General features: G+C 44.2%; 1 protein-coding gene across 1 annotated transcript; it reads left to right on the top strand.

Annotated features, from left to right (window-relative positions):
- Positions 1–3,290: 3,290 nt before the first annotated feature.
- RPS15A (ribosomal protein S15a) lies at positions 3,291–11,526 on the top strand. The gene is made up of 5 exons (XM_042438353.1): positions 3,291–3,441; positions 5,645–5,782; positions 6,338–6,417; positions 10,750–10,835; positions 11,392–11,526. The coding sequence occupies exons 1-5, from the start codon at positions 3,291–3,293 to the stop codon at positions 11,483–11,485; spliced, it is 549 nt and encodes a 182-aa protein (XP_042294287.1). The 3' UTR covers positions 11,486–11,526.
- The last annotated feature ends 395 nt before the right edge of the window (positions 11,527–11,921 follow it).

Below are 11,921 nucleotides of genomic sequence, written 5' to 3'. Positions count from 1 at the left end.
CCTTATATATTCTGATACCTGTTACCTCACCTGCAACAGTAGAGAAAATCTTTTCAAAAAATACCAGCTTTTCCTGGGCAATGTATTGAAATGGGATGTAGGATACGTGCTAGTCGTTGTTAACTACTGTCAAGATGACTTCAATTTAAGGCAACCCTATGAAAGAGACCGTCCAAGTCACCCTGCCATCAACATCCCTGCTCAGAACTTGCAGATTCAGGGGCATCACTGTACATTTTCCTACTGCCTTCTATCTTACCAAGCATTATTGTCTTTTGTAGTGAGTCGTGCCTTCTCATGAAACATTGTGTCCATGCATATTTGAGCTTGCGCAGATGAAAAACACCAGCATTTTAAATGGGCACATGTGCACCATTAAAAACAACGGACTTGAACATCTGTGTGTGTGTGTGTCTGGAATGGATTCCCTGCAGATGGAGTAGTGGCGAACCTATGGCACACGTGCCAGAGGTGGCACTCAGAGCCCTCTCTGTGGGCACACGCACCATCGTCCCAACACAGAGTTCACTAGAGTTTGTCACTCGAAAGCCAGAGGGATGCAGCACTTTGCAATAAATACGTGGGTTTTGGGTTGTAGTTTGAGCACTCGGTCTCTAAAAGGTTCGCCATCACTGGACTAGTGTATGTGCAAAATACAATAGTCTCAGTTTAGTCATCTAGGTTTAGTTCTGGAGTAATAGGGGAATGTAGCTCCTGCCAAAAAGCAATTTACAGCTTTTTAATAACCTGTCAAGAATGACTGAGGACTATCAAATTGATGGGCATGCCTCCTCCACCTGGAAGTACTAGGTTGGGACATCCAGAGTGAGTCATGTTACCCCTCCTGGAAGTCACCCCTGACCAACAGGAACTGGTTTTGGACTCAAATAGACCACCTGTGGTAGATTTCCCATGCACATTGCAATTGGCCACAGTGGGGTCATGTGCCCCCTCTAGGGACTCCTCACCACCCCCAACTGCTGGGAATCTGTTTCAGACCACAAAATCATGTAGTCCAAGGGAAGGCACCCAGCAGAGGTATATTCCTAGAGATGGAATAGAGTTTGAAGAGACCTCAAGGGCCACAATGCCCCAGCATGCAGGAATGCACAATAAAAGCACACCTGAGAGATGGCCATCCGGCCTATATGTAAAAATCTCCAAAGAAGAAAACCCCCTTTGAGGGAGTGTGTCCCACTGTTGAACAACACTTCTTGTCAGGTGGTTTTTCCTAATGTTGAGATGCTCTGAATCCTAATCTGGAGCAACAGTAAACAAGCTTGCTCCAGCCTCAATATGACACCCCTTCACATATTTATAAAGGGCTGTCATATCACCTCTTAACCTTCTCTTCTCCAGGCTCCCTAGGTCTCTCTTCATAGGGCATGGTTTCCAGACCCATCACTATTTTGGTCACCCTTCTCTGGACACACTCCAGCTTCTCAACATCCTTGTTGAATTGTGGTGCCCTGAACTGCAGGCCATATTCCAAAGCAGAATAGAGTAGCACTATTACTTCCTTTGATCTAGACACTATACTTCCATTGATGCACATTGGCTTTTTTAACTGCTGCATCACACTGTTGACTCATGCTCAGTTTGTGGCCATCTAAGACTCCTAGCTCCTTTTCACATGTACTGTTATAAAGCCAGGTGTCCCACATCCTATATCTATGCATTTCATTTATTGTTTTTGGCCTAAGTGCAGTATCTTACATTTCTCCATGTTGAAATTCATTTTGTTAGTTTTGGCCTAGCTTTCTAAAATGATCATTTTGAATCTTGATCCTGGCCTCTGGGGTATTAGCTACTCCTCCTAATTTGGTGTCCTCTGCAAATTTGATCAGCATGCCCTCTATGCTTTCGTCCAAGTCACTGATAAAGCTGTTGAATAGCCCTGGGCCCAGGACAGAGCCCTGTGGGACCCCACTGGTCACTGCTCTCCAGGATGAAGAGGAGCCATTACTGAGCACCCTTTGGGTTCAGTCAGTCAACCAATTACAAATCCACCTAACCCAGGATGCCAAGAGGCTTTTGAACACCTCAAATCACTATTCCCCTCTGGACCTATCTTAAAATAGCCTGTTTTAGTGGTTCAAGTGGATGCATCAGATGAGTCGATCAAGGTGTTTTGTTACAAAAAGACACAGCGGATCAGCTGAGGCCACATGCCTATGTATCAAGACATTTTCAGACATGGAATGAAATGGGCCGATTTGGGAGAAGGAATCCGAAGCCATCTGCCAGACAATGTTAGCCTGGCAGCATTTGCTGGAAGGGGCTTCTGTGTCCTTTGAAGTGGGGATGGAGCACAAAAATTGGGAGACTCAAAAAACAAAACCCAAAACAAACAAAAGGCAGAGTTCTTTTTACAAGTTAAAGAACCTGCAAAAGGGGGGGGGGGCTTTTTAAATGACGCTTTATCTGGATTACCACAGTCAAAGAGCGTATATGGTGGGCATAATGTTCACACCAGTTCAGACTGGCAGTATTCACACAAAGCCAAGCGAAACCCCAACCCCGGAGCCCTGGCATCCCAGAGTCTATGTGTCCAAGGCACTAAGAAGGCAAACTTTTGAACGCTGTCTCGGTGCCAAGATGTGCCCAGCGTATGCCACGTCCAACCAGATGGGTGAAAAGCCATGTGAACTGCTACATCTTTTGCCCACAGACTGGAACAAGCATAGATTTCTTAGCCGATCGCCCTGAAACCCACACAAACGCAGTGGTTTGCATGGGAATGGAACAGTGCTTGAGGTTTTATATGGATTTCCAGCCTAAAGCTTGGATTGCTTTCCTGTCCTTCATAGAGGGCTGTCTAGAATACTGCTGTGATCCTCAGAGTACTTTGAAAGGACCCAAAGAAAAGTTTCCAGAGGAACGGTTGAAGAAGTTGGGTATTAAAATTAGTAGTTAAATGAAATCGGTTATTTCATTCAAATGTTGTTATTTGATATAGACACTATACACACACAAGTCCAGACACACGTATGAATGTGTGTTTGTGTATATAGATGTGTGTTTGTGTATAAAACCATGCTGAAACAGCAGTGTTTTAAAACAACGTAAAATCTACTTAAAGCTATGATGAGGTCATGAGGACCATTACAAAAACACTGTAACACACACACCACTGTGGCACCACAGGGTTTGTAGTTTGGTGGGGAACCAGAGCTCCCACAGGGACAAGCTAAACATTTCACAAACTACATTCCCAGGATTCCATAGCACTGAGCCAAGGCACTTAAAGCGCAGCCCAGTGCCTTGTGAAGCCCCGCCTTGAGAGGAGGATGAAATGGAGGGAGGGGCAAAAAAGAGGCTTTTTGGAAGCGGGAAGAGGAAATCTCGCGAGAGTCCCCGCTGCTGCCCTGCCGCCTCGGTTTCCCACAATACCCCGCGCGCGGCCCACTGCTTTCCTTTTTCCGCCATCTTGCTGCGCTGGTGAGTAGTGAAGGCCTCCCTCTCCCCGGCACCATCCGCCTCGCATCGGAGCCATCCTCGCGTTTGGCCCCGCTCCTCCGGCGGCTCTTGGAAGCTGGGACTCTGCTCCATCCGCGGGGGTGGTTCGTGGCCGAGGCCGCGGCTCCAGGGCCTCGCAGGGCGCCTCGAGGGCCTGGAGGGATGGATAGATGGCTAGGAGGAGCGGGTTGGGGCCTCTGGCTCAAGGCTCACTTTCTGGGCCTGCAGCCACTTGAGACCTTGCCTCAGTGCTAGGGAACCCTGGGAATTGTAGTTTGTTGTGGCACCAGAGCCAAGGCTAAGGCTGCATCCACACTGGAGACATAACCCGGTTTGGCACCGCTTTAACTTGTTGTCTGGCCCAAGGCTGTGGAATTCTGGGAATTGGAGTATGGAGTATGGGAATTGGCAGGGGAGCGCTCGCTCTGGGCCCCACAACATACTCCAACTCCCAGAATTCCACAGCCTTGGGCCAGACAACAAGTTAAAGCGATGCCAAACCGGGTTATTCCTGCAATGCGGATGCAGCCCTAGATTCCTTCTGGATCAGGCCTGCTCCAGCCCAAAATGGGGGACTCCAAGTTGCTTTGTGATTAACGTTGATAGCTTTTGTAGCCATTGAGGATGCTACACTCATCCCTCCCTATTTGCAGCTTTGACACTTGCGGCTTTGGTTATCCATGGGTTTTATTAATCTGTCCTCTCTAGGTCAGCAGTAGGCAACCTTTTTGAGCCGGGGGCCGGGTTGCTGTCCCTCAGACAACTTGGGGGGGGGGGGAGCCAAAAAATAAATAATTAAATATTTTTTTTTTGAAAATTTAAATAAATAAATAAACCGGGACAAATGTAGGACAATATTTTCAAATGGTGGACACTTTTTTTTAAAAAAGTGGAGGACACACGAAAAAATTTGCTGATTTTTTAAAAAATGTTAAGATAAATGCATGTTTCTGAGGCTTCTATAGACAATTGCCCCTGCGCACAAGAGGCCAAAGGCCCTGGCGACAATCAGCAGGACCAGGCTGGGGCCGGTCCCAAGGCCTTGCTGGGCCGCATCCAGCCCGCGGGCCTCAGGTTGCCTACCCCTGCTCTAGGTCCTCCAGCGCAACTCTATGGTCAGCTTTAACTAAAAGTCTCACTGAAAGACCTATAGATTCCTAGAGAGGACACTCCTCTAGGCCTTTGTAGCTCCTCCAGTGCAACTCTATGGTCAGTGTCTGTTGGACATTGACCATAGAGTTGCAGTGGAGAATCTAGAGATTCCTAGAGAGGTGTCCTTTCAGGTAAAAAAATGTGTTTGTGTTTTTTCCATATTCACGGGGGTCTTGTGCCCCTAACCCTAGTGAATATGGAGGGACAAGTGTACTATGGCCTGTTACAGACAGCCAAAGTAAAGCTGCTTCGAGTCACAGTGGAAGTATGGTGTTTCAATGATGCATGCATCCTAAGAGTCCAGAAGCCACACCAAAGCCACGTTTAGTTATTGTCTTGTCACAAGTTAGGCTCAAGTCCCTCTCTGTTAAGTGAACTTGAAGTAAATGGCGGAAGTCTCCCTTGGAGGTCTTTAAACAGAGGCTGCATGGCCATCTCTTGGGGGTGCTTTGGCTGTGTATTCCTGCATGGCAGAAGGGGTTGGACTGGATGGCCCTTGGGGTCTCTTCCAACTCTCTGAATTGGGTACAAAGCTTGTTTGAGTTTGTGTTTCACGTTACCTGAAGACACACAATAACAGTTATTGGGTCCTGAGTGTATAGAGTTGGCAGTACACTTTCAGGGGGATCCTTCACCCCAAACCCTACTGAATGTGGAGGGACTACTACTACTGTACATAATGCCTCCCACTCTTCATAGTTAACAAGTAGCTGTTAAGATGAAGGCCTTGGTAGGGGAAGAAAAACTTCAGATTTCAGATAGTTACACTCCCATGAGAACAGCTTTCACGCAAGCAGTGGATGGGTCTTATATGAATCAATTCCCCTTAACCCCAGCAAATGTGGAGCCTGCGCTGTATTCACAGACATAAACCTACAGAGTTGTCCAGTCATTCAGAAGGTGCATACTCGCAAACATTTTAATTAAACACACTGTTTTATGCTGCTTCCATGGTTCATGCGACTTCTGGGAGACCTCTCACACATTAAGAACTCTAACTCTCTGCTAAACACATGCCTTTTTATCCACACAGGCATCATGGTGCGCATGAACGTTTTGGCAGATGCTCTTAAGAGCATCAATAATGCAGAGAAGCGTGGAAAGCGTCAAGTTCTCATTAGACCGTGTTCTAAAGTAATCGTCCGGTTCTTAACTGTGATGATGAAGCATGGTAAGTTAGCAGAATGGATAGGAAAATGTGTGTGTAATAGCTTGGAAAACATCTTGACTATGTAAGTTCAGCCTTTCCTATGCAGAAGAAAATGCTGGTCAGCATAGAACATTGAGAGCAGTTAATCACAGTCCTGGGTAGATATAATTCAAAAGCAACTTCTTGCATTTTTCTGACTTTATTTTTTACCTACTTACATCAATGGAGGGGAGAAGTAGGAGCAGGTTTTATGTACTAACCCAGTTGTGGTACTTCAGGTATGTTTTATTAAAGCAAGATTTCAAGTCCACTGATGTCCAGACACAACCAGTGAATAGCCAAAGAGTAAGATAGATGGCACAATAGAGATTGTACCCATTTCAATCCAGTGCTGGCTTTTCCAAGTGGAAAAAAAACATTGACCTGAAAATGTAGTGCCCTCAGTGAATTAGCTTAGTGTTCATGATGAGACATGGATATCTTTAGGTCTGAATAGTTTGTGATGTTTTGCTTCTAAGTGTTATTGTATTTAAACAGTAGAAAGGTTTGCATCTAATTCTGCTCTTTAAATTGCAGGTTACATAGGCGAATTTGAGATTATTGATGACCACAGAGCTGGGAAGATTGTTGTTAATCTCACTGGCAGACTCAACAAGGTAGGATTTGACTTGCGTTTAAACCACCTTATTCTTTGGGAATCAAATCTTGGGGGACAGGATTTTGAGATTTTTCAGTCATGAGCAGGGAAAGTGTAGCCATTGGGCCACATGTGCCACTCCAGGTCCCTCCAACCCATACCTGATTTTGTTGCTGCAGTTGGGGGTGTTTCGTGGGGAGGGGGGTTACCTATTTTAGGCCTAAACAGGCTATTTTAGCCTTAAAAGGCTATAGAGGTATAAAAAAGATGAACCCCCCCCCCCAAATGCTTCCATATTCAGCAGAAATGCCAATAGAACTGTGGTGGATTTAAGGGTACCTCATAAGTATGTCAAAGGGCCAGGTAAAGTGTATGCATTGTGTTTCTAGAGCTGTAAATCACCAAGATCCAGGGATGGCCATATTGGTCATTTAGCAAATCCAATAAAAAATCCCCCAAGCTGTGCAGGCTGGTAGTGGCACTTCTTCCTCCTGGTCATGTGGCAACTGGGAGATTCCCTGGACTTCGAGAATCTCCCAGTTGCCACATGGCCCGAATGAGGAGGTGCCTGCAAGATATGACCCTCCATACCATCTTACCTGAGAAGATAACAGCAAAATGCAGGCCTGACAACATCTTTAATTTTTTTATTATTATTATTTTGTCCTGTTTGGTTTGTAACACCTTGCCTGATGAAGAAGCCAGTGAAGCTTCAATAGCTTGAATCATGTATATTGTGCATTTTGGTTGGCCAAAAGCGCTATCACAGTTTGGTGCATTTTTGATCGGATCATAGAGTGAGTGAGGGCATCTGTCTTTGGTGATTTCTTAACAAAACTGCTTTTTGAGGAAGATGGAACAAACATGTGGAGAGCACTTTTGAAGTGGGAAGGCAAATTTCTTGATTCTGAAATGTATTTTTTACTGACGTTCTTTGCCTCATGGGTCTTTTTTCTTTCTGTGAATGACTGCATAATTTTACTCTGTCTACTATACTACTGTTTCTCAAGCGTTGGTCTTATTCCCTGTCAAAACATAATCAGTTTGTTGCAGTCTCTTCAAAGGAAATAACAAACCAGTTATCCCAGAAATTTCCAGTTGACAGTGTGAAATTTTATACACTCATACTAAAGTTGTGAACCGTTTCTTACTGACATAATAATGGAAATACAAGTAGCTGTATGAATTGGCTCAGAAAGAATCCCTGCTGCAGTAAGCAAAATGCTTTTATGAGACCGTGAAGCCTTGGAGTCTCACAGAATTCTTGCTTATTGCATGATGTTAACCAGGAAAAAAAATGGCTAGCCCTGTAACAGCAACATCTTCCTTCCTGTTTTGTTTCATATCTCCTTAGAGGAGAAGTTCCATGAAACTCCAAAAGCTCATTGTTCTGTGGGTATTGCCTGGTCCTAATAAAAGTGTTGTGGTACTTCAAAGATGCAGTGGAAAAGGAAAATGTCTTCTAATACAGATTTTAAAAAATAACAGTAAAAAGGTAACAAGTTTTGCCAAAGACTACGTTTTGTCTAGTCATGTCCTTGGTTACTAAGCCTAGGGAGCCAGTGTTGTCAAAGATGGCTCTGTGGTTCTCTGGCCAGCATGACTGCATGGAACACTGTTACCTTCCCACCTAAGTGATGCCTATATAATTACTTGTAATTTTACATGTTTTTGAGCTGCTAGGTTGGCAGAAGCTGGGACTAGTGATGGGAGCTCACTCTGTCACACAGCACTTGGGTCTTGACCTACTGACCTTGCAATAATGAGCTTAAAAAGAAATAGCTGTTGTCCCACCAAACATCAGGGCAAGTCTCATTGTAGAAATGATACCTAAATTCAAAATTTGAAGCAGAAGTCCTGTAAATTAGAAATGGATTCATATCTTGCTTGAAGGAGAGTTCAGTTTTTAGTGTTTGTAACTTAACCTACAATTCAAAGATTTAGCTATGTTTGTAGAATTAGTATGTTAGTCTCAAAGGTGCTACAAGATCTCTCTATGTACCTAAACGTCTACATACATATTTTTACTAACCTTTATTAGGGGTTTGTTGAGAGGTTTGGTAACAATAGACAAATAATACCCATGACCCCTCTGTCTAACAATTTTTCCTACTGTCAGATGAAGGTGTATGTTAAATCTTTGTATGCTGTGAAGCAGAACAGGAGAGCTTGACAATTAGGTTCTTTGTTGTCTCCTACATGTTAGACGGAAGCAGTTCCACATGCATATATACTGCCTTGACTTCATTATCCTAAGGGCAAAATTACAAGCTGATGCATTTTTCTTTGTTTGTAGACAGTAGCCATAACCTAGTTGGATCTCACTTCTGTGAATAATGTGATGCTGTAGTTGAGCATGTGTTGACAATCACAGTTTAAACTGTTGTCAGGCATGTGCTGCACTCACCGCTGAGATTCAGTACCTGAGACAATAAATGGATAAACTTAAGGAGTTTTGAAGCCAAACCCACCCAACCTATAAGAGCTGTCTTGTTAGCTGAATGAGACTATGTGTGAAAGGGAACTAGGAGTCCAAGTAGACCACAAGTTGAACATGAATGAACAGTGCGATGCGGCAGCTAAAAAGGCCAATGGAATTCTAGGCTGCATTAATAAAGGTATAGTGTCTAGATCAGGGGTAGGCAACCCTTTTGAGCCGGGGGCCGGGTTGCTGTCCCTCAGACAACTGGGGGGCCGAAGCCAAAAAATAAATAATTAAATATTTTTTTAAAAAAAAAAATAAATAAATAAATAAATAAACCGGGACAAATGTAGGACAAAATTTTCAAATGGAGGACACTTTTTAAATAAAAAAATGGAGGTCATGCAAAAAAATTTGCTGATTTTTTAAAAAATGTTAAGATAAATGCATGTTTCTGAGGCTTCTATAGATATTTGCCCCACCATGCCCCTTGTGTGAGACGCCAAAGGCCCTGGCGGCAATCGGCGGCAAGACCGGGCTGGGGCCGGTCCCAAGGCCTCGCCGGGCCGCAGGTTGCCTACCCCTAGTCTAGATCAAGGGGAGTAATAGGTTAGGCCCCACCTGGAATATTGTTCTGGGCAACACAATTCAAAAAGGATGTTGAGAAACTGGAGCGTGTTCAAAGGGGGGTGACTAAAATGGTGAAGGGTCTGGAAACCATGCCCTATGAGGAATGTCTTAGGGAGCTGTGGATGTTCAGCCTGCAGAAGAGAAGGTTTAAGAGGTGATATGATAGCCCTGTTTAAATACTTGAAGAGATGTCATATTGAGGAGGGAGCAAGATTATTTTCTGCTGCTCCAGAGAACAGGACCCAGAACAATGGATGCAAGCTCCAGGAAAAGAGATTCCACCTCAGCATTAGGAGGAACCTGCTGACAGTAAGGGTTTTTTGGCAGTGGGATACACACCCTTGGAGTGTAGCGGAGTCTCCTTTCCTAGAAGTCTTTAAACTGAGGCTGGATGGCCATCTGTCACAGGGGATGCTTTGATTGTGATTTCCTATATGGCGAAGGGGGTTGGACTGGATGGCGTGTGTGGTCTCTTCCAGTTCTCTGATTCTAAGAAGTAGCCAGAAGTCTGCTGTCGCTTTTTAAAAAACTCTTTGGAGGACACAACAAAATGTGGGAAGCTCTGCCTTGTTTTAAATAGGGATGGCTCATCCTATAGGTGTCTTTTTATTGCAAGAAATGTTTGAGAGGAAGAGAACCTACAAAGGTGAATAGGTGAACATATGGTCTATCTGTTGCCTAACCCTGCTTTATCACTTTTTTATCCTGTCTTCCATCATGGAAATCAAAAGGGCTTCCCTTTTGGGCTTCCAGGGTTGTCTGTTATTCAGGTACTGAACAGACCGAGCCTTGCATAGCTTCAACAAGACCTGCTTCACATATCTTCTGACCATTCCTTTGATAATTTTTGCAAAAAATTACATGAATTCCATAAATACCAGTCCCTGAATGCACAACTATTTCTTATGCAGCGTGCCCTTCCCTTACGTGGGGGATCCGTTCCAGATCCCCTAGCATAAGGGGAAATCTGCGTATGCTCACACCCTATTGCAAACAATGGGGTGCATGCTCGTTGTACAAGGCAGTGCGCACACCATGGGTGCATGCACTGTGTCTTTAATTGTCATATGGCTTCAGCGTAAACTTGAAGCCATGTATAGTGTGCCTACATATGGCGTGGGCGCACTGTATCTGTATTAACTTGGTTAACACTACAGTGTTCCTTGACTTTATTTTATCTTAAAGGTTTGTTGTCACACTCTTCCTTTCAAGTGTAGAGTAGCTTAAGAGTAATATAGAGATGACTAAGTAATTGCTGTGTGAGAAAAAACAATGTTCACTTCTCACCTTATTTGACAGTGTGGTGTGATCAGCCCCAGATTTGATGTCCAGCTGAAGGATTTAGAAAAGTGGCAGAACAACCTGCTGCCTTCGCGTCAATTTGGGTGAGTGTTAACAGAACTGAATTGCTGTAAGGATCAGTGTTAATTAATTTTATCAAATTAATGTATCATAATAAATGTCAGAGAGGTGGTACAGACCGGCACTTTCTGCTGCCCTGACTGCATACTAGGGCTGCAGTAAGGCTGAGCGTTCATACACTCCAAGCCCTTGCTCCACTGCCTGTGTGCCATTATGGTACACGCCCGTCCACATGGGGCACAGCATGCTACCTCACAGACAGCGCCGCACCCAAATGGCACTGGATAGAAGGGCTGCCATCATGGCGAGCCAGAATGCCTGTGACACCCTTTCTGGGGCACAAGAAGAGGCCAGCTAATGGCGACTTCTTTTTTGCGTCCTGGGGAGACTGGATCGCAGCTGCAATGTGTGGTTGCCACGGCAACAATCTACAGATGTCACCCATGTATTTCAGCTTTTGACCTAGTATCTTTTCTTAGTATGTGTTGCCTGTTCAAACAACGCTAAATTCCTCTTTCTGAATTGACAAATACTGTTTGGGTTTGTTACTGACAAATTGTTTTCCTTCTTCTTTCATAGATTCATTGTGCTGACAACTTCAGCTGGCATCATGGACCACGAGGAAGCTAGGCGAAAACACACAGGAGGAAAAATCCTGGGATTCTTTTTCTAAACTTGCAACAAACAGGCATACTAATAAATTGTTCAAATGGACTCTGCAGCTACTGTCTTAAAAGTTAGCCCATGTTCATTGGGCATCTTTCATGTGTATCCAATTCTTACATATTTTCCTAGTGTCCATAACCATAGCCATCGCACAATGAGCTCTTGGTAAGCCTCCCTTGTGGATATCTAGAATCAGAACTAGAGAGGTGGAAAGAATCCCAAGGGTCATCTTGTCTCATTCCCTTCCATGCAGGAACCCAAAGCCAAGAACCTTTAAGAGTTAACCATTCAATCTATGTTTAAAAACATCACACGAAGGAGATTTGACTACCTTGAGTTTGCCTTACCGTGCTACTGTTTCTCTTTTGAGTACATCAGATTTCGTTAGTGTTTTGATGAGCCTTGCAAAATGAATCTGCCTAGCAAAAGACAGGATAAAAATG

Source organism: Sceloporus undulatus, chromosome 8 (genome assembly GCF_019175285.1).
Source record: "Sceloporus undulatus isolate JIND9_A2432 ecotype Alabama chromosome 8, SceUnd_v1.1, whole genome shotgun sequence".
Taxonomy (NCBI): Eukaryota; Metazoa; Chordata; class Lepidosauria; order Squamata; family Phrynosomatidae; genus Sceloporus; species Sceloporus undulatus.
This window is presented reverse-complemented; position numbering and strand designations above follow the sequence as displayed.